Source organism: Gambusia affinis, linkage group LG13 (assembly GCF_019740435.1).
Source record: "Gambusia affinis linkage group LG13, SWU_Gaff_1.0, whole genome shotgun sequence".
NCBI lineage: Eukaryota > Metazoa > Chordata > Actinopteri > Cyprinodontiformes > Poeciliidae > Gambusia > Gambusia affinis.
In genome coordinates this window covers 18485736-18512261 of record NC_057880.1, presented here as the reverse complement: position 1 = coordinate 18512261, position 26526 = coordinate 18485736, and the positions used below count along the sequence as shown (strand labels likewise).

The 26526-nt window shown below is 38.8% G+C and overlaps 1 protein-coding gene across 3 annotated transcripts in view; it reads left to right on the top strand.

The window, feature by feature from the left end:
* Positions 1–677: 677 nt before the first annotated feature.
* The window catches only part of mcu (mitochondrial calcium uniporter), a 61586-nt gene continuing 35737 nt past the window's right edge, over positions 678–26526 (top strand). Inside the window, exon 1 of one of the 3 annotated variants that reach the window (XM_044137211.1) lies at positions 678–846. In XM_044137211.1, coding sequence (XP_043993146.1) covers positions 730–846 — 117 coding nt within the window. In that variant the 5' untranslated portion in view covers positions 678–729. Of the gene's footprint in view, positions 847–871; positions 1301–22843; positions 23061–26526 lie in introns of those variants that run through there. The other 2 variants (XM_044137212.1, XM_044137213.1) reach the window with 2 other exon arrangements.

Sequence of the window (26526 nt, the reverse complement as noted above, 5' to 3'; positions counted from 1 at the left end):
TAAACTGTAACAAACAGTGGTAATTTTAGCATATTGTCCATTTATATTCACAATCAGAGAGTTATTTATGTTTTTGTAAAATGAACACTGTAGGAAAGTAAAAAATAACACTGCCAGTATTGACTTTTTATTCTGTTGCAGAGTGCAATCTGTGTGGTTTTAATATTAATTTTGTGTACTTTTTAAAACTTTTCTGGTGATAATATTAACCCCACAAAAATACACTTTTTAACACCAATGAGTGTCATTATTTTGACTCCTTCTAAAAGTTTAATGGTGGTTTTCAAGAGCTGTTTTCTCTCCTTTTTTTAATCGACATTTGATTACATTAATAGCTATGCCGTTTAGTTTGCACAGCCTACTCATTTCCGTGCCTTGTTTTTCTAAAGTTCAGGGCAGTAAGGCGGGATAGTACACTTCACGGTGCAAGATTTCAGTCAATGAGAGTGAATTACACATAAGGTACCTGTGTGAGTGTTTTTTTTTATTGGACACGTGGAAATGAAGCCTTGCTCTCAGTGAGTACCCTGTGGAGTATTTTATCATTGGTTACTGGTGCAACACTGGGCATGTGTATGAAGAAATAGTCCAACCCCGTAACCCGCCTACCACCCTCCCTCTTCCCCTTGGTGAGTCTCGGTCCGCCCGCAGCAGTCTCCTTCCCGGTGAGGGTTTCTTTTTTTTTTTTTTTTTTTTTTTTTTTTCTTTTTTTTTTTTACTACTACAGAGATGGCTGCGAAAGTGTGCAGATCGGTACTCCTGTTGTCCCGGAGCAGCGGATCGGCGGCCGGCAGCCTCCCCGTAGTTGTCTCTTCTTCACAACGGCACCAACAACACATAAGACCGGTAAGTCCCAGGACGACTGAGCGCTCCGAGCGGAGAGGGCTGTACGGAAGGGTAGGGTTGGGAGGAAGCACCGGGCGGGCTGGCTGGACCGGAGAGAAGGCAGCGCTGCTGGCTGGATGGCTGCTGGCTGGCGAGGGGGTTTGCTAAGGAAGTAGTGCTAACTAGCCTGAAGATTTTCTGCTGCTGCCTCGCGTCCTCATGGTTTGGCTCCTTTCGAAAAAGAGGTGAGGCTGAAGATGAGTCAACACCCCTCTGTTGTGTGGTTTTGCTAATCCTCGGCGGGACTTGGAGCTTTGACAGGAGACATTGCAGTTTTTTTTGTTGGAGCACTTGCTGAAGCTCATCGACACCCCGCTGGCTCTGCCCCGTTCACTGAAACAATCTGCTTTTGCACTGAATGCTTCACTTTATTGTCCTTCAACTTCACAACCAGAGCTTTTCACTATGGCTGCATGTGAGTTAAGATTTTGGATCATTTCCTTGCATCTGCAGTGCGATGTGTAGCTGGAGTGATTAGCGTGGCGACATTTGACTGTCATATTTCCATGCTTTTGCAATAGAGGTTTGACATTTCCATACTCTGTGTGTAGAAGGTTGCTGGGTTGGCTTTATGGGGTCTTATCTGTATCAACTGCATCAGAAACTCAGAATAATGAATATCTGTTCACAGCCAAAGATGAATGCTACACATCTGTGAGTGAGTGTGTCAGTGTGAGAGGTAGAATGGGGAGAAAGTTTGTGCGCACACACACACACACACGCACACACACACGCACATACACATGAACACGCCAGCCTGCACTTGGATGATGTCAGCCTCTGCTGGATGCTTTCTCCCCTCCCTGGGTGTTTCCCCGTTCAGCTGGGAGATCCTGGGTTTTCCTGCAACCTCATGCAGGTCTTTGACATGGCCTCTGCGTGTGTGTTTGCATGTGCGTGTAGATGCAGCTTCACCTTGGCTCACTATAGAGAAGGAAGGTGATTGTGTTTGCAGAACTGTGGCTTGTTCCTCTCTTGGTGACCCCTTCCATTTAACTGCAACTAGGACAGGTTTATTACCGCTTCAGTCTGAGATTAAAGGTGAGTCAGGGAAATCCTTTGGAAGTAAAAGAATGAGGAAGTTGTAACGGTCCTTTTCCATTCACTTATGTTTTTGTTCTTTTGACTTTCTTTGAAATCATACTTTTCTCAAGTGTTGAAAAATTACAGATGCCATAATGCTAAAACACATCCTGTAAAAAGGACAAATGTACTTTGACCAGAAATAAGATTATAACTGCTGTAAAGTGACTTCCACTGCTCTTTTGCAGGGCAAATGTTCATTTTGCTTTAACCATGGATGGTACTTTGACACTTCCACTATAATCTCTTGCTAAACAGCCACAGTCTCTTCAAAAATTGTTTGAAGAATCTAAAGGTTTTTCTCCCGGACTCCGGATTCCCCAGCCATTGGGTTGGGACGGACACCGGTACCAAAGTACAGGTTTTAAAAAATAATGTTTCAAAAGGATCAAATGTTCTTTCATGCTGCTGTTAAAGTTTAGATTTCTTTCAGAAAGATGCCAGAGATTTTTGTGGCAGAAAGGAGCACTGTAGCACTGCCGCACACTGTCCATCAGCTGGCTGGAGGAGTGATATTAGACTATTTTCCTTGCATGTTTAGAAAGACAAATTTAATTGCTTGAAAATATTTCCAGTTATCAAGGAAGACTGTGGCAGTCTAAAGGAAAATGTTACAGATAACTCAACCCCAAACACAAGTCAATAGATGTTAGAGGTATTTTAGGCATATTTTAAAAGTACCCAAACAGAAAATTCGCCTTAATAACAATTTAGTTTTAGTTTAGCCTGTGTTACTTTATGAATGGAAGAGAAAAGCCCTATTAGGAGGAAGATGGAGGAAAATTTCTAATTTGTTAATGTTTACTTGAAAATTTGGCTAAATCTAGCAGGCTAAATGTAGATGTTTGCTTAGGTGTATATCAATATTGTCTGTCTAATTATTTTTAATTAAACTATTTTCTTATTTCAGTTGCAGCAGCAATAATTAGTTCTTCTCTTTAAAAAAATAAATACTCCTGGATCATGTTAGACATTTTTGCTTTATACTTTGGTATAAATACCGTAATACTGTGAAACCTTGACATGTTTTTCTGAGCATTCCCAGGAGATTCTCTCATCGCCTCATTCTGCATTTGGACCTCAGGGTTTTTGGACCAGTGAGGAACTACTTCAGTTTTCCTATTTTCACTAGAAGCTCTGGGAATCCCCAAGATTTTATTAGCTGGTGATCTCACTCAGTACTAAGTAGGTTGTCAAAGTATTATGGATTTTTAGTCCAAGTCTGAGGAGGGGTATAATTTTATCCTTCTAGTGTCCTATTTAAACCTTCACTGACTCCATTGGGTTAGTCACCCCTCTTTGTGGCAGGCCTTTTAAAGTTTTCATTTCCTTTCATTTACTCTTCACTCCTCACATTACTGTTTTGTTTTTCTGTCACAGAGAGGCTCTTTAGTCCACTGAAGTGTTGCTGTCACAGCTTCTATAATGCAGGCCTGTCAATTTGTGACAGCCAAGTGTCTGTATTCATGTGGGACTTCCCAGCTGCAGAAACAATTTTTTGTTTCCATATCTCTATTTATAAAGCTGCAGAGGGTTGTATATGCAGTTGTCCTGGACCTCTTAGTCTATGTTTGCAGGAAGGGTTTTCTGAATGCTTCTGCTATCCTAATGTAGTCTCAGTCATGATGTCCTCGCTCCACAGGGACGGGGAGCAGACAGAGGGCTCCAGAGACTCATGGACTGGATTTCTATTAACTCAGCTGTCATATAAACTCCTCCATTTTGACATCTGAAATTTGTGAAAGATTTATTTCCATTGCATAAGCTAATCAAAGCAGAATTATATTAAAAGTAACTCACAATCTAATATCAAAATTTGAAGTCAAAGATTAAACCGTTCCCTGTACTTATTTATTTCCTTTTAAGCCGACTTGCTCATCAAAGCTGAGCGCCCGGCGCCTTTAGCTGTCGGAGTCAAAGGGTCAGGGCTCACTTCTTGCTCTTAATCCAATCAGAGTAGGAGTAAACTAATTTATTCCCGCTGTGCTCACAGACTCTGTGCTCGAGTTAGCAGGATTAGCCTGATAAGAGAGTGACGGGAAGCTTTGTGACTGTGCTGAAGGTGATAAGGTAGCAGAATGATTGATAAGCTAGCCATCCACCCAGACAGTTTCATTAATGTACTCCACCCTTTGGACTCAGTGGTTTTTGACCCCATTTCTGACACCAGTTATGCACACGTATGCCTGAAAAGGGCAGTAGATTCAATATAAATACTTTAACGTGGCCTCGGTGGTGGAATGTCACATTTGGGTCATTTTGACTCAGAGAGATGATGGACAGCTGTGTGGCCTGCTTTGAAAACAGAGTGTGAAACTTTCTTCTCTTTTGAGAATAAAGAATCCATCAGTCCATCTAGTTTTAGATTGTTCATTCGTTTGTCCATTTGTCCGTCCATCCATTTGTCAGTCCTGTTCGGTAGGAATTTAATGTTTGTCTGTAGGACGTATATTTAAAAACTGACTTAATTAGAATTATCTTTCAGAAATTCATAGAGACGTTGTGACTGTATTTACTGTATTTATCATTTATTCTTCTAAATATGGACTGAGATGTTATGGTAAAGTAACATAAAAACATGTACAAACTCTCTGTTTTTGACGATTACACAAACTTTTCATTTCATGTATAACCTCTCTGTCAGAGCAGAGTCCTGCTGATCTGTTTGGTCTGCTTGGGTAATATTCAGTGATGCTCAGAGAAAGTGTCTGTGTGCACAGGGAGAGTTTCTCTGAGTGGGTGAGAAAGCTGATCCAGATTATTTTCTTACAGAGTGATCAGGTAGTGTTTCAGTCAGAGGTTAGTAGTTACAAAGTGAGTCATTTGCTGAATGGATATTCCTTTCAAGTCTATAAACCATTCTGTGTCCTAGCTGCTGGTCATCACATGCTAACCATGGTGGTTGAAACTTAACCTTTGAAAAGTGCAATTACGCTTAATAGAAGCAGATTGTGACAGTGGACATTGTAAATGGAGCACAGAAATTTAGTTGGGGTAGTAGGGGAGGAATATGAGGGTGTCACTTACAAGTTTTACAAAGTAAGTGTATGTGGTTGTAATCAAACCTGTGTGGATCCTAACCAGAACCATTTCCTCTGTGACGTTGTGTTTGTGGCTCATGTGCTCTTTGTAAATATGAGGCGAATACTGTAAAGCACACAAATAAGTAAATGTCAAATAAATATGTAAATGCAGCACATATACTCTGGGTGCTTAACTGTTTTTGAGTCCTACAGTTTATAAATAACAAATATATCATCATTAATTACAATATTAAAATTGTAACACGCTTTGGGTTTCCAAATCAGACACCTCAATGAAGAAGAGAGGCAGATGAGAGAGGAAGAGGAAGGAGGAAAAGTTTGAATTATTGCAACCTATGTTTGTAATTTTCTAACGTGTTGGTATCATTCCCATTAAAAAAACCCAAAATGATCTGATCTTAATAACTAATGTTACATTGAAAACTAGTGCTTCTATCAAAGATAATGCAGCACATTTCTTTTCTCTTTTTATATATGTTTTTAAAAAAAGGAGGATTGGGTCAAACCAGATTTTAAGATCTGGTTTGACCAGGTTAGAATTCAGAGAAAATGGGATCTCAGTATTGACTCGAAAGAACTTGATTGGTGCATCTCTGCTGGTTTGTAGTTTATTTAAACATTTTGGATTCACTGAGATATTTTTAAGCCAATCTCATGAAAAGGTCTTGAGTTAGTGGAGGTGTTTTCTTCAGAGTGTGAAAATGGGCCTAAGATGTTATTCTTATGGACCATAGTGGCTGGATGAGTATCTTATAAAATGTGGAAAAATTATAAAATTAAAATGTGGTGTGGAAATGTGAGCGGGATGCCTGGTTTAAGGTGTGACCACAGAGATAAGATGCTTGGCTTCATTCTCTAATGTAGATTCAACATTTATTCACAGAAAGCAGAGAACTTCAGTTCTGCCTCTGAATTTAAAATGAGAACATATTGATAAAGTTCTGAGGTATGTGATATATATATAATTTTAGTGCAAAACTCCTGCCTTCAAAGGCTCCAGTAATAGAAAGACTCCTGCTAAGTCCTGCAACCTTTTTATAGCTTTCTTAAAATATTCATTAGCTTTAGGTGAGCAGGATTACAAAAAAATTAATCAAAGGCACAAAGGACGTTTTATGGTGATGGAGCCAATGCTACTGGAGCCATTAACTTTGTGTTCTCTTTATTTTTCTATCCTATAGAAAGATTTCCTGGCTCAACGGCTTTGTGCTTAGCGGTGCTGCATTGCCCGTAAGAGCTCTTGTTTTTGTTAACTCTTACTTCTATTTTCTTCCCCTGGCTTAGTACTTCTGTTATAGGTGTTTCTATACTAGGCTGATATGTTAGCAGAGCTATTCTTGTCGTTAAAGTTGTGCGTTTGTTCTGCTTCATCGTAGAAAGTACTACCTGCCCATTGCCTTTGCTTTTTTCTTTTTCCGGGACAGACAATAACTATTGTTCCTCCTACCTGTAGTCATTGCTACTTTTTACTAATTACCAGAAATAGATCTAATTCAACTGTTCTTTGTTTCTTTTTTTTACATAAATTTGACATAAATGTACTGAATTACAAATTTATTTGATAACTCTGTAGCACTACTGCACACTTAAATACACCAGTACCTTCAGAAGCTTGGTCAAATGTGTAGAAACAACACAAAAGTGCAATAAGTAACTTATTCACTTAAGTTTTGTGCTTAGAGCACAACGCATAGAATTAGACTGAATAGAGCTGCCGTTATGGATTGGGCACATTGTCACCAATACCCCAATTTAGAATGTCTTTCAATAATGGGACTCGTACAGTTATTAATATTGGATTGGTGTGTTTTTATATGTAGCTCATTCTGAATATAGATTAATGTTAGAATATACTGGAATGAATTTGAATAATCCGAATTGAAATTTGAACCAAAATGGATTTTAGTTTTATATGAATTATTTGTCTTAAAATTTAATTTGTTGATATCTCATCTCCTAAAGTATTTATCATATATTTTTAATTAATCACATTGTATATTCTTTAACATACTGAAGCTGAAGCTCCTGCATAAAAAGAGATGAATTTCATCCCTTTGTTGCTTCACTATCCCAGAAAACAGAGGAATTCTGGTCCAGTTCATTGGCGCTGAGAGGAAAAACTCTCCTCCTATCCTCTGCTAGATTTCCAAGCTTCTGCGTTCTCCGTTTCTCCCTGCTCTCCCTCAGCACATCACATTACAGCACCTGCTCAGCATGACACCCTTTCTCACACTCACCAGCTGTTTGCCCTCTAGTCAAAGGAATTGTCTTAGGCTGAGGTGGTTCAAGTTACTAGACTGTATAGTTTAGCGAGGGAGGCAACAGCACAATCCTTCAGATGCAAACTGGACGATGGTGCTGCATTCTGCTGTTATGTAGTTAGAATGTTGTTGTTGTGTTGTAATGAATGAGACTACAGTGATGGACAAAGTCCTCATTAGCACTCTGGAAGGAAATATCACCCTTGAAGTGGTAAATGACTGGTGAACTTCTGCCTTTGGCAAACTAATTAGTTGCTTTCCATGTTTCTGTGTGGCCCAGCATGTCTCCAGTCAAGTCTGAAAAGGACATTAAACTGGGCCAGTGTGTGTAAAGAGATGATGGATGGAAGCAGCACCTGGTTATCCTCTTTCTCTCCAGGCTGTTTGGAACCTTTGCTGGGAGGCCAGGTGAGCTGCCGGCTCCAACCTGAAGGTCATCGGCCGCCCGCTTTTTATGTCTTTTCAATCGGAGATTGGCCTCATTATTGGGGTAAATATTTAGGAAATATGTCTCCAAATGAGCGGCTGACTTCGCGTGAAAGGCAGCTGTTCTCTGAGCCTTCCCAATGGAGCAATAAATGATCACAACATTGCTTCAGATGTTTTAAATGAATTATTAAAAAGATTTTTATGCCCGTCTTCACTACAACTAAAATTTGTATTAAAATAAATGCATAATTTAAGTGTAGAATTCATTCTATTTGGACCAATCAGGCATTATCTGTCAGATATTGATTGATTTCTGGTTTTCTATGAGTTTTATTGATAAACTCTGTGCAGCATTCACTGAGTGTTTTAAACCCTCTTTAAAACTTAAGATCTTTTTAATGCACTTGTTTTGCAAAATATGTAAAAAAAACAAAACCCTTGAAATTATAAAAATTAAAGATGAGCCAATTACGCATATCCTGGTCACTAACAAGTTAATAATTCTTAGGTTTGAGGTTTATCAGTGTCACTATTTAAATAACTTTTTTTATACCTCTGTATGTACGTTTTTTAATATAATATTGATTTGGCTAAGTGTATCTGCAAAACACTGCTTTATTATAATGATGCAAAACACACCAGTCTGGCTTTTTTGGCTATTTAGATTTTCTTTTATGTTTATTGGTATCACTATACTCTGTAATATTTGATTGGTTAACCTGGACAATGAGTTAACTATTGACCAGTTCAATTGATAAGGGCAGTAGTAGTGACCATTAACTCTGATAAAATATAAATGTAACCCATATTTGTTTTGCATTTTAATGACTTAATGACATGATTAATTAAACATTAAAAGCTATTTTTTTCCATAGAAGTCTGCCACTCTTGGAGTCCCATATTACAGGTGCTGGTTATGTTTAGTTGTCAATATTTGGAGGTCATATACCTGAAAAGGACAATGGCTATGAAATTTTTGTCCTGCAGAAAATCAGGGCTGCCTGAGCTTTCAGCTAATTAGTAGGACAGAGGTACGGTTGACCTCTGCTTCAGGAAGTATTGATCCCTTGGACTTTTGTTTTCCCCAAGTTTATGTGAAATAATGAAAGCTCCAGTGAGGGATTGATGTTGGCCAGATATCGGGACACTGGCTCATGACCGTTTACCTTGAAATAAAACGTAACATGAAACCCCATCTCCTTAAGTACGCCCTGTCACTATTATAAAATCTTACACTCATCATACTTTAAGTCAAACACATTTTGATTTAAACTTTGTTTATAACCTTTTAAACATTAAGATTAGATAAAACTAGTAAAAAAAAAAGAGTCTGGCTTCTATCATTCTGTCCATGTAAATGTTAACTTTTTAAAAAAATTGATGGCTCTTGTTTCTCAAGTACTTTTATCTACTTTATTCAGATTCAAATTAAATGTGATTTAATACTGATTATTATTGACTCTGCACCTTAAACTGCACCTTAAATTGCCCATAGGGTCTGTCTGTTTAAGTCTATTTAATGAGGTGGATTTGAAAAAAAGCAGAATTGCCCTTCAGCTTCCCTCACTTTTTGCTGCACACTTCCGGCCAAAGGAGGCAGTTTTGATTTTCCCCACAGTTGATCGAAGTCGGGAATATTTCTGGTCAGAAAACATGGATAGCCTTAAAATGATGATCCAATGCTGCCCCTCCCCCACATACTGCTAAGTAGCTTTCTGAAACAAGGCTGCATTGCTTTCCCCTAGTCTACAAGATTGACATTCAACTTCGACATCAATGATCATAATTCTATATATTTATTTTTATCTAAAATGACAGGTGTCAAGCTTGAGGCAGAAAACTGTTGCATCAGGGCATCGCAGTGAGAGGAGCATCACCACTTCAATAAAAGCTGCTGGAGAGATAAAACTGGCTCGACCATCAACAGTGAGGCAGCTCTTAATTGGAACTGGAAACACCATGCATGAACGAGTCCTATTTTACTAATGGAGTAATTTGATGGAGATCGCTCAGAGGATGAGGGGAGTTTTGATGTGAGGATTCCCTTGGCCTTATTTTCACCCCCTTTTTATTAAATACAACCTAGCTGCCGTTTTTCTCACCGTCAGCAGAAAAAATGAAATGATCATTATTCGAACTTCAGGAGTGCCGAGTTTTATTCAGAAAACAATGACCTGCTTTCAGGAGATGCAGTGAAAAAAAAACCCGACAATAAAGAAACATCAGAATAGGTGGAGAATGTATAGCTGCCACATTCCATAGAGGCATGTGGCAGCTTGTCTTTGAAGAAGTCTTAGAATAATAGGTAATCCATTGGTTTTCCTTCACTACACAATTTTGCCTCATTAGGTTACAGTTTAGCTAAAATGGACCACAGCGAGAAAACAATCAGTCCAATCTAATTGAAGCTAAAAGCTCAGGACATTCCAGGGTAAACATAAATATGGAGGAAGACCTCCACTTCCAGTCTGTGTTGGTTTGTTGGACTGGTAGCAAGAAAAGCCTAAAAAAAAACTACAATGGCCCCAGACAACCAAGATTGTACTTCCTCCACTTTAGGATGATGATCCTCTCATAAATGATAACTGAGGAGACGTTGGTAGTTGAGGCGTTCCTGTTTCTGTTAACTTTGCGTGTGCTTCTGTGTTGCTCTTTGTAGTGAAACATGCTTCACTTGCCAAGAATATGAGGGTGTTTCATGGTTAAACATAAGATTATTTAAAAATAAAGAGAGTGTTGTGGCAATATGGCTGTGTTGAGGCCTTTACTTGGAATGGGATTGTGTGTCACTAAGGAGTCTTCTCAGCAAGGCCCAGTGCCAAGCTGGCTGCAAATTGTCATTTCTTCTTCAGTGCTATTTCTACCCTGGGTGGTTGACATGGATAAGCTAAAGCCATCACATAAAAACAAAATCACTTGAAGCTGTCAAGTTCAACATCTTTTGCCTTGGACAGCGAAACTCCTGTTGGGAAGGGAAAGTCTGTTTGTGTAAACATATGCAACTTGTGTTTCTTAAAGTAATTTATCAGCTTTTGAACTTAGTAGTACTCAAGGACAATGTTTTATTATCATAGAAATCTGCTTTACAGTAATAATTATAAATAATTACTCTAAGTTTATCACTTTTCTTAGATTGGGAACATTTTTGCACTTTGAGCTGAGCCTGGGTTAAAGTCTTTTCCATTGTATGAATACCTAATCTTTTCTTTGAGCTTCATGGAGAAGTTGTACTGGCTCCACTAAGCTCTCCAAAATTAAATTTTTCTCTTCCTTTCTGCATCTGGTTGCTCTCTTCCTGGGATTAGATGTCTATATTTTGTGAAGGATGCTCATGAATGCCTCATTAAACCACCGGAGGTCAAGGAGGGAGATTTTAAGTGAGACAGAATGGGCTCGGAGCACAGCCACAGAGTCAATGATCCCCATGAAGGAAGGCTCTGTGTTGGGCTTGATGCCTGCTCTATTTGCAGTGTAATTACCCAGATTGTAGCGGTACCATGGTAGACACAGGCACTCACGAGGGGTATTCACCATGGAGAAGATAAACAAAAGGTGTACACCTTGGTCAAACAATGGACTAAATTCTGAAGTCCCTTTTGTATTATTTAGAAGTGATTAGTTGAACCTGAGAGACTAGACAAACATGACTTCTTTTGTTTGTTTGAATTTGGGTTGTAACCTCTGTCTCCTAAATTTCAGGTGGGATTCTTGATGTTCTGTTATAAAGCTTGACTCTAATAGGAAAGGAAAACTGACTATTTTGTTGCTAAATTACAATTGTGTCAGGAGTCTGAGCCTTGAGCCTGTCAGTTTTTATTAACATACTATATCACCACAGGAAAGTCGATGCTTGGAAGCACATCGGAATAAACATGCTAGAAAACTACGGTTGCATGCATGAAGGGGGATAAATCGGTAAATGGTAAATGGATTGGTAAATGCATTAAGAAAATTATAAATTGGGTGTCATAATTTTAGGGCTATTAGGTTTTTATTTGAGCCATTCCTTTTGCCAGGCTGAGATGAAAGACAACAGACAACAGTCAAGAGTTGTATTGGATTATTTTTATCATAATTCTGGCTGAATATTTGACCCAGTTTCTTGGCAGAAAGCTACACTTCTGTTAAGATAGTTGGTATGTAAGCACAGACTTTTAGATGTCAAAAGAAGTGTAGCGTTAACCTGCCTTATCCATTCTGAAATCAGTTTTTATGTATTTTTTTAAAGAATAAGTTGAAAATGTTTAATTATTAAACCCTTTACTGAAACGACCCCACAATATGATGTTGCCACCACCTTGTTTTACAGCTGGTTTAGTGTTCTCAGGTTTGAAAGTCTCCTTTTGACTACATCAAACTTCATTTCCTTACGACTAAAGCGATCTGTTTTTTATGTCCTCACACCATAAAAATCATGTCTTGAAGACTTTTGGTTCTTATTTATGGGCAACTGGAACTGTGAGTCGAGCTAAAAGGTATCCACTCTTTCTTCCTTGTATAGACAAAATTGAACCTGTATAGATTAGAGAAAAGGTACAATAAATTGAATCTTGTGGACCCAGCCTTGGAGAGCACAATCTTCTCTCTGCTCAGCCAGTTTGAGTTAAATGCTTTTGTAAATATCTCAGTTTCTATGATTCATTGTTGTTGAAGCCCTAATGTGAAAAAGCACCTTTCTTTTATTGTTGTGCTCCTTCAGTGGAAGGAAAAAAACACTTCAGTGTTCACTCACGGCAAGAATGGAGCTAATCAATACCAATAGTATACAACGGCACTGCTAAAATGCTCTTATTTGAATAAAATGGTGGCATTCTGCTGACTTATTAGGAGTCATTGTGAATTAGTGGGTTTATTAATGAAAGCTGGCACCCACTGTTGTTCTCGGTCACTGAGTTACTGCCACACTGTTTGTAGTAGTAGCAGTTATTTATTGTGCAGGTGCTCTTCGGTTATGAGAAGCTCGGCATTTAATGAAGGCCTGGCGTCAGCAGAACCCGGGGAGGGCTTTTCCCTCGAGCTCTGACTTTTGTTAGCAGACACCAAATGTGTACAAAGCTTAAGCTTTGCTCGAGGTGTGCTACTGCCATGCTAGCCTGATCATAATTAGATTACCAAGCTGTGAGGTCAAATGGTAATGTCCAGTTATTACCTTTGCTGACACTTTTTTCCTTTTTATAGTACCTTGGAGAAGTATTCATACCCATTTAATGTGCTTGTGTTTTTGTTGTTGCAATCACAAATGTTACAGCTGTTATTTGGGCAGTTTCATGAGGAATTTTTGTGACAGACCAATACAAAGTTTTTATTTTATTTGACAAGTGTGCAGCAAATACTAAACATTTAGATATTTATAGCCCAAGCAAATCTGCAACACCTCTCTCTAATTGATGATTGCATAATGACAGTGGGACTCCCCTTTCACCCTGATGCCCCTAACATTCACTGAAACTAGTTATCTTCAGAAGTCACCTCACTGGTAAGTAAATTCTACATCTGTGTGTAATTTAGTCTCAACTGGGTTTAAAGGTTTTTCTTTGACTGCACTTATAATGCGTCTTTTAGGGTTTGCTTTTTCCAGCTTTAGACATCTGTGGATCAAACTTTTTCCATATTCTTTTTTGATAAGCAGTTCAGTCAGATTGTCTATAAAAATTAGTTTTTTTAGTCACAAATTTTCATTTGAAGTAGGAACTTTGACTAGGTCATTCTATCACATGAATATGATCAAACCATTTTGTTGTAACTCTGACTGCATGTTTTGGGTTCCTGTCCTGCTGGATTGTAAACCTCTATAAAAACTCAAGCCTTCTGCTGCCTTTAAACCGGTCTGCTTCCATTTCTGAAGTCAGCCCACAGCATGATTCTACCACTACTATCTTTCCCATTTAGGGTGGTGCATTAAGGGTAAAGTGTTTTCTGGTGACTTCTGAAGGCAGGTGGTTCCAGTGACTTTTATATATGTGTGTTTATATGCATACCACAATTTTCAGATATTTATTCCTACAATTTGGGAGCATTTAGCCTTAATTTATCACAGAAAATCACATTGAAACAGAGAGATCTGGTTCAGTTTGCAACAGGCACTTCTGAGGGTGTGAGTGCTGTTTGCAGGTTGCTGTCACCTCGAGAGTTGAAAGGAAGACTGGTGAAAATCGGCTGAACTGGAAGCCGTCTGTGGTTTCCTCATCTTCATTCAACACGCGAAGCTTAAAAAGCAGCAGAGCGGCGGCGCTGTCAGAGGAGGTCAGGGACGACATCACTACCTGCTGTGTGCACGCCTCGTTCTGCCTGTGCATCCTCTGCTGATTCTTGCATCAGCCTGAAATTTGAACACTAATGCACACACAGGCTTCCTCCAAACATGCTGCTTTACCGCTGTCGGAGTGAGGATCGTTAGTCAGCTGTTTGTGTGAAGCCTTTGAGAAGAGGGAACGATAGACGTTTCCACTCTCACTGTACTGTAATTCATATTAGCTGGCTAGCCTTGTGGTCGGCTGCTCTATAAATAGGTTTGAGGAATAATTTAGGAAAATGCATTTCCATGGAGATGGACTAGGGCGTTGTTATAAGCTCGCCATTGCGGAAGGTGGGATTTTGACTCGTGGGTTAAGAATGCCCCTCTGTTGTCATGGCATACCAAGCAGGACAAATTCCAGCTAGCTTGTTTCTGAGGAGTTAACTGCAACAACAGCCGCAGCATGCACCCCCGAGTTCATTCAACAAACGTGATAAGCCGATGTAGGTCTCTGCGTTTCAGTTTACATTGACCAGCCTTTTTGGATACTATACATTCATGCACAGATGGCTAAACAAATGCACTGCTGTTCCAGTCTGCTCACAAATGCAAAGTATCTTCTGTGGAGAGGCGTGCTAACATGGATTTAAATCTGATTTTCATGTGTAGCCTCTTTCTTCTCTCTGGCAACCTTTCTGTAATTTAATCGATAGCAGGTCGTACTGGAAACTCTGCCTTTTTGTAAATGTGCATTGTGATTCTTTTAAGGTATTTAAAAGTGGCCACATGTCCAACATGCTTGTGGCATGTTAAATTACAGTGTTGGGGAAACTTTTTCCGTCAGTTATTTTCTTGTTTGGGTAATAGAGCATAACTCGTCCCTGGAGTCCTGAACTGAATGTGTCACTAGAATATAAATAAATAAATAGAAAACCTTGAATATGGAAAGCTGAGCTTAGGTGTGTGAAATCAGTTACAATCAGTTCATGTTCAATTGCAGTAGTATAATCTCTTATTGAATAGTAAAAGAAAAGAAAATCTAGCTTTAGAAGTAAATAATAATAAAATTAGTTGTGCATCTGAAAATTTATATTTGGAAAATCTCTGTAGGTCATCCAGGGTCATTTGTTCCATCTCATTTTCCCTGCAGATCACACGACTGGTTTTCCATTGGATTTAAATCTGGAAAAAGATTGTTTCTCGTTTCTGGTAAAGACGTTTCTGTGTAAATTTAGTCACGTCTTGAATCAGCAGGCTATTAAAAACCCCACTGATAAACTGTTTTATGGCTTAGAAAACTAATAGGGTTTTGCTCATGCAGTTTCTGGTGCAGAAGGGACTGGAGCACTACTGAGAAAAGATGGTATCCTAACTACAATAACAACAAATATTGAAACAACATCTCAAGACATCAGCCAGGAAGTTATAGCTTGGAAACGAAATGGATTTCAAATGGTCACTGATATAAGTTAGAAACAACGTGGCTTAAATATAATTACGTTTTGGAGTGGCCATCACAAAGACCAGATGTCAGTCCCATACAAAGTTTGTAGGAGGTTTTTTCTTTTTTTGGGAGGAATAGGCTAAAATTAAAGCAAATCGTTGCGAGAAGCTTGTGGAAGGAGATCCAAAAATCCGAGCCTTTTTGTGCTCGGTATGAATAAAAGCCAATTCTGCCAAATACTAAGGAAATGTATATAAACTGCTGAGTTTAAATAAAATTTTTAAAAATCCTTATTTATTCTGACCTTTTTAACTTATTTTGTTAATCACAAATAGCAAAAGCTTAGTCTTAATTTATTGTGGGAGGAAAATGAAGTTGTGATTTTTATATTAAAGGATATGTTAATATTTGGTATCAGCTGTATGTATCTAAGATTTAGTGGCCTAATCTGCCTCAGTAATAGGTTTCCACACGGCTTTAGCTGCCTCACATCTACCTGGCTGCCTTGTTTAATCCGGGGACGATGCAGACAAGTGGAGCTGAGTATAAGAATGGATCATTTATGGTCTTTTAGCATCGCTGCTCCCTCATTTCGGGGCCCTTTGAGGCAGCCTGGGGATTTCCCAGCCTGGATGTGAACTGTATGCAGGGAATAGATGGAGGCCATGGGAGTGGAAACAGAGTTAAGCAGCATTTTTTTAATGTAACAAAACCCAGTCTCCATTTTATTCCCAGCCTATAAATGAACTGAGCTCTACTTTTAATTCCCGGTATTTCGACATTTTATGTGTGAGAAAATTTCTCTGGAAGCCTATTTTCAGGTTTAAGACAACAGTAAACGTACAAGTACAGGTACCTACAGCTAATCTGAAATTCCCCATGCTGTTGTTGCCACGGAAACGCTCAGAACAATCAAAATGTCCTTTTTTCCAACAGGGGATTGAAGGTTGTCCTTCTCTCAGACTCTATGAAAAATGGCTTCTGTGTTAATCTCATCAAGGAGGCTGTGTCGGAGCAACATCTCCAGGCTGAGAAATTTGTATTCCATTTATTAAATACATCAGATTTATTATTTCTGCTGTGTTTAGTTAGAGCTGTGAGAGTAATTGGGCTGAGTTGAGTTTTCTGTCAAAGCTGCTTTGAAAGGACTTGCTGTTTACATCTGTCACCAACCCTACGAGGAAATATGAATAAAGTGTATTATTTGCTGTCTGTCTCTTTATGCCAGCTTGGCTCATAACTCTTCCCTGACGCTGCGTTCTCTCGTTTTACAAAATGTATTTTGGTTTGTGTGTCTTTTTTTTTTTTTTTTTCCAGAGGCAATAAACGTGACAGAGGAGTTTATGCTCAGCAGTCTCCTGCCACACCAGTATTTATTCAAGCAGACTGGATGAGATTTATTTCCTTTTATATTGACTGCTTTTTCATCTCCATACTCAGACAGGGTCTAAGTTTTACTGCAATCCAATCAAGCTGATATTATAATGTCTTTACCTGGCTGCTGATCTCTTCTGCCCCCTCAAGCCTTTTATTAGGATTTTAGAATATAAACCAACTGAAATGGTGCTTATTTGTAAAGTGGAAGCAATTCTTTTCTTCTACTTTTTTTATTGTTTACAAATTTATCTCCTGTTACTCTAGTACAGCTTACTAAAATTCTTCAAAAGTTACTTAATTAGACTGTCTGTGTTTAATATGGGTGATAATATGAGTAGGGGCTGAGACAATTAATCGATTAAGTAATCCTGAAAAACTGTAAAAAATAAATATTCCCCTCCATAATATTATTTAAAATTTATAACAAATCCTACCTTACAATAAAAGCAGGGTTAAGTGGCATTTCCTTTTAAAAACCTGCAATATTCAGTGTTTTTTAAGCAGGGATAGAAACACCCCAGTTTACGGTCACTGGGGCTGTCGGCTGATAATGTCAAATCTAAAATTGACTGGAGTAAGAAGAAGGGCATGATCTTCATCTTCAGTTTTCTCCAGCTTTGGTCGAATGATGTGGGTGGTATTTAATTCTTACAGTTTGAAAATCCACAAAACTTTAAAACAAAAGCATGATCTAATTGGTTTTGCTTAAAACAGAAAAGCAACACTATTACTGCTGCTAAAATATTCTGGTATTTTAATTAAAAATGATATCTGTAATATGTCTTTTTTTATAGCTTCTTTTAAATCAATGAAAAGTGTAACAGTCTCCTTTAGGCATTTGCAATGTGCAGAAAAAGGGGGTCTGTTTCTGCACACTACAACTACCACCAACTTTGGTACCAGAAGAAACTGTGCAACAGGAACATTCTTGCAGTTTGGGAACCGTAAATTTGTACCTTGGTACACTTTGATCTTGCCAACAAGATCCTTCCCGGTGGTAGACTAACCCTACACTGTGTGAAATTACTTTGGTAATACCTGTTCAATGTCAATCATTTATGCAGTCAGAATTACTGAAAAACATGTTTTCCTTGTGCTGTTGGTACATCCGAGTGGTGACAGAAATGTCAGCCATGTGAACTAAGAAAAGTGTTTCTAATTTCACAGCACGTGAACATAGACAGAAGGCATTAATTTATTTCACAGTCAGGGAAGATAGAAGGAAAATATTTGTTGCTCTGCGTTTTGTGTTTCTGGTTCTGAAAATAGGCAGAAAATCTGTTGAACATGATTGTATTTAAGGCAGGGGGATGATCTCTTTTCAGATTTGCTTTTAATAAAAATATGGTGGTACATAAATTCCCCCTACTTAGGAACCTGTCCTGCAGGGAAGCTGCCAGGCTTATGTAATTTAAGCCTCAATTTCACTTGAGACGAATGACAGAGCCACGAAGGCTTCACTGATGTAGAGGACTAGAGTTACAGCACTGGCTCAAATTGTAGTAAAAGCCAATCTGTGGCGTGTTGATGCTGTTTTTAGGTCAGTTTATAGTAGGAGAGAAGCAATATAGAGATTGTGTTTGCAGATACATTCTGCAGTCAGGCTAGATTTGTGTACAAAGCTTAAAAAAAGCTGTATAAAATGTATGTCACTTAGTTTTCGGCGCCTGTTGTAGCCCGTTGAAAGCCATATTTTAGTTAGTATTTAACATGGAGTATTTGTGGATGCCATTTGCCTTGAGTGTTGTGTTGATAATTATACTTTAATTAAACCATTTGAAAGTGTGTTATTTTTCTGCCCCAGTATTAGAATTTACCACTGCTAGTCATGCGCACTGTGCCAGTGGGTGGATCTTGCAATTTGTGGATCTCTGATGCTAAGAATGAATGCTTTGTTATCGATATAGAGACCTACAGATATGCAAGCATTCTGATGCTTTTCTTCTTCTTGCACTATTGGTCCTCTGATGTTTTTTCACCAAGTCTCTCTCTGATTCATGCCAGAGCTTCTTCCCACACGCCCACTCCTTGAGAGGATATGTGGGGTTTTTTTTTAACCAGAAACAAAACAAAAACAACACTTTCAGTGGATTATTTTGAGCTGCTCCTCCATTCACTGACTTTTGTTTTTTGTACAGCACAACAGCACACCTAATATGCTAGACTGTTGGTTTCAGAGCCTCACCTCAACACTAGGCCTCAGCATTTAACTCAAACTGGCTGAGTTTGAATCTGGGAACTTAAAATGGCCAGCATGAAAAGTCCAGTGCAACATATTAGTCCATTTAATGAAGCCGTCTACTAAGCATCTGAAATTACAAAGGTAGGAGGGCAAAATGCCCAACAGGCACAGAGAAACATCCCCACTGCATTATGTGACATGGAAAATGAGTGCCGCAACTGGATTGGCTGCTTTTGCAAACACCAACCGATAGCTTATTAAGCTGTATTGTTGTTGGGTAATTCAGCTTCCCAAGCTGCATTTTCTTTCTAATATTTGAGAAAATTCAGTGCTGTACAAAAAAATTTGTGAATAGCCGGAAGTTCACCGTATTGTGTTAGTTTTTTTTTCAATTTACAACTTAACTTTACCAAACATGAGTTCCTATTTGCAGATCTAATGGAGCTTTTGATTAGAATTTTACATGAAAGCCCGAGAATTCGGAAAACCAATTCTAGTGCGCTCTGTTATTAGAAATAAAAGCTAATGCAATAACATTTCCCTCCATGTCATGTCCAGAAATACTTTGTTCACAAACTTTTTTGTAAGGTGTGGCAGCCATATTGGCTTCTGAACTTGGGTTCTGTGTCACCACCTTTTACTTTCACAGTTGGAATAAAGTTAGAATACTGAACCCACTTAGAGTCCTTATTTTTAATGCTGGCTAAAACGAGCCTGGCTTTCAGACTCTGATTATGTCAGCATTGTTAATTCTGACACTTTGAGGCCATTTCTGCTCTCATGCTACACAGACAACATTACTCTGGTAGTTTTTCCTGCAATCTAGGCTGTGTTGTAGTGACACCTGGGGCCATAAATCAGCTGAGAGTGTTACCACCACCTTTTTGTTTCGTATTTTTGCTCCAGTCTCTCTTTTTACTAAAATAAATCTGTATGCATTCACTGTGTTTCAGATAATGGGTGCGTGTTTACGTCATGCATGCCAGCAGGTGTGTGACTGAATTTCTCATCTGGTGAGTGGTTTCTGCTGGATATTTGCTTATTGGATCCCTACAATGGGACTCCGATAATTTCTCTCACCGAGGCTGCAGCCGAGCTCACGCAACAAGACACGTGCTGGACGCGCACACATAATTGTGTCCTTGAGCGTCTGAGACAGGGGTTGGAGGTGTGTGAGAAAAAGGGTTTGCAGTTTCAGTGAGAATATGATTGTCTGCAAAGTGGTTAGTTTGAGGCTGCCGCATCACCCTGTTTACCTGGGCAGGTTATTTTCTCCTTTTCCTTGAGCTTTGGTCACGTCCGCCTGTCATCTGGAAACATCCAGGGGAACACCTGCAAATTGATCGGTTCTCCTTGCTAATCTAACACTTTGACTTGCTAGGAATCACCTGGCAACCACACACCTCTATCGTAACCTGGGTCGTCTTAATGCTTCGGAAATTTCATTTGCGTCTCCCCTTCTCTATCTTGCTTTGTTCATCTTTCCTTTCAGCAACCAGAGATTGCCTGGCCTCCTCTGGGGCTTACTGCCTTTCTCCTTCTGCTACTGGAGATGCAGAGATAGCGAACAAACCGAGCTGGGAGAAGATCTGAGAGAGGAAGATAAGGGCATCTGAGGAGATCTGGAAAATTAGTCTCTTAACTTGTACTGTAACTCTCACTCTGTTGATGAATCATGAAAAAGTTTTGCAGAGATGCGGCGATGGAGTTTGTCAGTCATCTCATGCTCTCAACATGCAGTATTAATTAGTCTTGTGGATACCTGAGCTGTCTGTGGCAGCTGCTCTCGCTTTTGGATGCCATCCTTTCACCATCTGCTACCAGTTAACTCTCTGAATTGGGAGCAAATAGCATTCCCATCAATGTTTCTGCTGTTACTTTTCAGCAGCTTACGACTCACTGGGTGTAAATAATCCGCAGTGTGAAAACACACTTTATGTTCTCACACCTGCCAGAGCTCTGCGTTGTTCCTATTATCTCAGATCAGCTTGTTAGATCCATGCTGAGTCATGAGTAGTGAGGGTCTTTTCTCTTGTGTTTGTTAGAAAACTTTGCTGGAGCTTCCTTCTGTGCTGATTTGAGCAGTTGATTTGTTAAAGATGCAAAAGTTTCAGTTTCTCTTATTAGGAATATATTTTGTAGTTGAAACAGAATCGTCTTAACTGTCTAAAAGTAAACTTTCCTTTTATAGGAAAGCAGCTTGTTTTAGATACAACTTCTTTTCTTGCAGAGGAATGACAGTATAATTAGCTTTTTAGAAGACATTCAGCAATCTAAATTTCAACTTTTTGTCAAAATAATTTACTTTCATTTAACATTAAAATCTGATAGTGATGGTACATCCACCTTGTCTGCAAAAATATAATTCTTCATTGTTGCTCCAGGTTGGAAGGGACATATACTCCCTCCAGTGAGTGGTGTGTTTGCTTTGCAGGCTCCTACTGGGGTTGCGCCATGAAAACTTCCTTATCAAGGGTTATTACCTGTTGATTCGACGACCTTCATGGCAATTCAATTCAATTCAATTCCGCTCAACAGCGCAAGTCAACTTGGGGAGCTACGACTGGCCCAGACTTTTACCTTTTCAGAGATCAACAGATTATTTTATCTAACAATCTCCTACATTTGCATACTGCTGTTTGCAGAAAATAGACTCATTAAGACTCACTGACTTAGACTGTGCTAAAAAAAAACACAGCCTGGCGCGAGCAAAGTATTCTTATCAAGAAGACTCTGATACAAGTGTGCATAATCGAATCAAGCTTTTATTGAAAACATAATTTATTCCGGTAATTTGATGCAAAAAAAGTAGAACTTATTCATCATATAGCTTTATTTCTTACAAGGTGAGACATTTTATTAGGGTTCCAACTAACAAATATTTTAGTAACGGATTTTTCTATCGATTATTCAGATGATTAATTGATTTAAAAAAAAAAAATGTTAATTTTTCACTTAACCATGTAAGCCTCATTTATACACCATTAGGAAAACATTAACTGATTAATAATTGGATAGCAATAAGTGCTCAATCATAATTAATTGTGATGAATCGATTATTGATATAATTGTCAACTAATGTAGTAATCCCCATTTGCTGGAAGAACACAGTCAGAGAAGTAATTAGTTCAAAATTTTACAAAAATATAAAAATATGTTGCATTGAAAATATTAAAAACCTTCATCAGGCTGCACAGTGGCGCAGTTGGTAGAGCTGTTGCCTTGCAGCAAGAAGGTCCTGGGTTCGATTCCCGTCCCGGGGTCTTTCTGCATGGAGTTTGCATGTTCTCCCTGTGCATGGTGGGTTCTCTCCGGGTTCTCCGGCTTCCTCCCACAGTCCAAAAACATGACTGTCAGGTTAATTGGTTTCTCTAAATTCTCCCTAGGTGTGTTGTTTGTCTTGTATGTCTTTGTGTTGCTCTGCGACAGACTGGCGACCTGTCCAGGGTGAACCCCGCCTCTCGCCCGGGACGCAGCTGGAGATAGGCACCAGCAACCCTCCCGACCCCATTTAGGGAAGAAGGGTGTTCAGATAATGGATGGATGGATGGAAAAACCTTCATCAATGTCTCAACCATACATTTCATGTGATTATTTTTTGGTAATCTGATGGTTATTGGTTAAAGCTTCTTAAAAAAACAAAACAGTTTTAATGTATTGCAGTCCGCCTGACCCATGGGTCCTCTGGACATTGGTGAGGAAATGTTTCCAATTATTGAAGCAGCTCGGGATTCCCAACACTCTCATGTTTTGGGAATGTGCACAGAATCTTCTTGTCTGACACAGAACTTATCAAAGCACTCCAACTGTACGAGTTACTGCATGTCAGGTTTGAAACATGCAGACTGACAGCAGGTAACCTGGGTTACGGAGGGTGTAACTGAGTACTGGGGAGAACTTGGATTTAACTTGTCTGATATCGGTGCAGAGCGGTTTCTGAGCTCATAGCACTGCATTGCCATAAGTCAGTCAGGAAATCAATACACTGCAGGGAGTGGACACTTAATTTGTGCATGTGACATGAAGTATAAAGCATGTCCCTGCCTGAGTCACAAATGTGTCACATATGATGGGGTTATTTTAAAATATGAAATCTGAGCTGCAGGATCTGCGTTATAAGGTTAGTAAATAAATCAGGTGTCACTGCAGTGTATGAATCTTCAACAGGAAGCCCTATAGAGCTAATTTTATCTTTAGAGCATAAAATACAGAGTGGTTAATTTTAAATTTTGAATGATAGGTAGCAGAAGTTTCTGTATTTAGTATGTAGTTTTAGTTATTAGAGGAAATCTATCCTTTCTAGTCTCATAGCATATGTCCAGTTTGCAGTTTGTCCTTCTGAAACCTTGCTTTCTGCATGCCACAGAACAAGTTGGCATGCCGTCCACTTTACCGCATTGAACTTGATGCATTATGAGCAGAAAATTAGCCTTTCTCCGCACGCTTATGTCGTTTATTGTGTTTTTATTCTGCAAAGCAGGTGCTGTCAGTGGGGATTTACCCAGGTGGGACCTTTTGTATCAGGAGGACAAGGTGATGCGGTTGAGTGTGTTTGCATCATATGTGCTTCGAGTCTGTTGGTTAGGTAGAAGCTGTAGAGAGCAGCTGTTGTCTTTCTCCTTCTGCTACTGGAGATGCAGAGATAGCGAATAAACCGAAGGGGTCTATTTCTGGTAACAGAAATAGACCCCCTCATAACTCACATAGACCTCTGCATGTGGTGCAGAGATGTTCTGGTCTAATTTTAAGTTTCCATGTAAAGTGTTGCGCAGTTAGAACTGAGTTGTTGGCATTAAGTTGCATTACTTTTTTATGTAGAGCGCCTTGCGAAAATATTCACACACCTTACTCCCATTTTGTTTTTGTTTTTTTACATTTTGTCATAACAACCACCAGGTAGACTGACAAAAATGATCACACAGGTAAAAATCAAATAATAACATTTTTGTATTTTTTATTTTTATTTTTTACTTTTGCTAATTTGTTTTCAACCCCTTTTACACTGTTATCTTTAAATATATTCCAGTGCCATTGCCTCTGGAAGTCACCTAAATTGAAAATTCACTTTTGCGTAGTATAAATCCAACTGTGGTGGCAGCACTGTACTGTGGGAAAGCTTTACATTAGCAGATACAGGGAAGATAGAGCTAAATAATCTGCAAAACACTTGACTGGAGCATAAGTACATCTTTCATCAGGACAACAAAAGTAAACATGCAGCAAGAGCTACATTGGACTGGTTTAAATCAAACCAAATTGATATGCTAGAATGGTCTAGTCAAAGTAAAAAATCTGGGGCAATACCTGAAAATTGGTTTTTACAGAATTTAGTTATTATTTTGTGTTGTTCTGTCACATAAAATCACTAGTAAAACATACATGTGACAGAATGGAAAAATTAAAGTGATGTGAATACTTTTGCATGGATATTAGCTGTATCCTTACATATTCACATGTGTCCAACATGGCCATATACAAAGCAAAAGGAGCCCTTCAGAGACACCACCTATGAGTTACTGCCTTTTACCTGGCTTGTGAAAGATAAGAAAGACTCTGTATTAATCCTCCAACAACTTGTTGTGTCAGCAGTAAGGTCCATTGCACATCTTAATGTGGCAAACATAGTCCCTGAAAGGATCCCACTGATATTAGACACAACTCAAGCTTCATTGCTCTTTGCTTTTTGAGACTGAAAGTGTGGCCAGTTGTTGAATTTGGTCTCCTTGGAAACCTAATAATTTGCTGCGGTGTGTGTGTGTGCTCAGAAGAAGTCAAACACAATTATGAACAATGGACGGTCTGTTCGCATTCGTCCTTTCTCCAATTAGTTCTGCTTGTTTGCAGCTGTAGAAACGTGGAGATAAAAGGAAGCAGAAACCAAAGGTGATAATCGCAGCTCTTCCCCAGGAAAGCTAATCTTGGTTGGGACTGAACATCTGGCTTAGCTGCGTCCTGAGAAGTAAAGATTTTCCACCGTTTAACAAGTTTAATAGGACAAGCCATTCCCAGGCAAATGAAAGGGAAGTTTTCACTGTAATGTAGACCCTTGCAAATATTTTTTTATTTCCCTTTTTTGTAATATTACATTAAAACTTCCTGTGTTTTTCTGGAATTTTAAATGAAAAACCAAAAATTTAAGTTTGTAATTATAGCGGAAGTGTCGTTTGTGCCCTTTACAGGTTTTATATCAAAATTGGGCCATAATTAGCTCTGTCCATCATCCCAACAACTTAACCCACTTTACTTTTGGCTGTGCAGTGAATCAGGGGTCTGTATTATCACCCCTTCTTTTGCATCTCCTGCCCTTCGGTTTCATATTTAATTTATAATCTTGTGATAAAACACAATGCTTACACACAATCATTACTTTTGCAATTCACTCTTTTTGGTTTGCCAAAAACCCAAAGAGACTGTCGCAGCTCTGTCTGGGCTTTTAAGACAGCTGAAGGTTGTTATATGAAGGTAATGCTGTATGTAACGGCAGAAAATTTGTAAAATAGGCTTTAGCATTAATTAGACTTTTGTTGGCTGTAATTACACCAGTAGCTATTTAGCAAACAGCTACTGGTTATGAAACAACTCTTGAGTGAAGGAGATCCCACTTAATTAAAAAATTTAACCAGCAAATATCAACTTTTGTGTTAAATAAACTAATAAACATGCACACGAGTCAGAGTGAAAGCATTGTTAAAATGTATTAGCAAAGCAAAAATGCTCTTTTTTTTCCGCTAACATGATTTTCTACTATTTGGCCTAATATGTGACTGCATCAGCTTTAATGTTGCTTGAAATTGTGTTTTGCAACCTTTTGCAGTCAGGTTGAGGGCTGGGCAGTCATGTGGGATTTAGATAATTTCAGATGTAGACAGTTCAACAAACACTTTGCAGCAGTTGTTCATTCTTTATTCAGCTCAACGGAGTCCTGATCGAAGATTGCTTCATGGTTGTTTTCTCTCCTGTTTTGTCAAAGTCCATACAAAACAGCTCTGGGTCAATTCACCCAGCAAGAGCAGACATTTCTTCTCTCTCTTGGGCCTTCTAGAAATAAATTAAATCAATCTGTTCTTGCAGATTTTTGTTCTTTGCGTGCATTCTGGGCAGACACTTTTTTTCCTCAATTTAAGTAAAAAAACTCTTATTGATTCCATTTAAGGAAATTTAAATGTTTGAAGTCAAGGTTCCTCAGAGATGTTGCTGAAGGCTGTGGGCATGGAAGATCTCCTGTTGCGGTCTGAGTTACACTGACTCTGAAGAAGCCTCTGACTGCAGTTTTTTCCAGTGTTGTTGTGAAGAAGATGCTCAAGTTTGCCCTACGTTAAAAGCCTTAAATGGTTAACCATTTAAAATACCAAACAGCTTGGGATCTAAAGACTTCAACAGTCTGACTTACATAGACATCTAGTCTAAAACAAGCTATAGAAAAGGTTCAGTGGTTTGATGCAGGTACTTTGGTCACTGTGTTTAAATTCCACTTTATCTTCATCTGATCTCTTGTCAGCGCTCGCAGCCCGGGAGCATCTGACTGCATATTTTCAAGGTGAAAGTATTTTAGGCAATTCTAGAGGATGTTCAATCCAGAAGAGAAA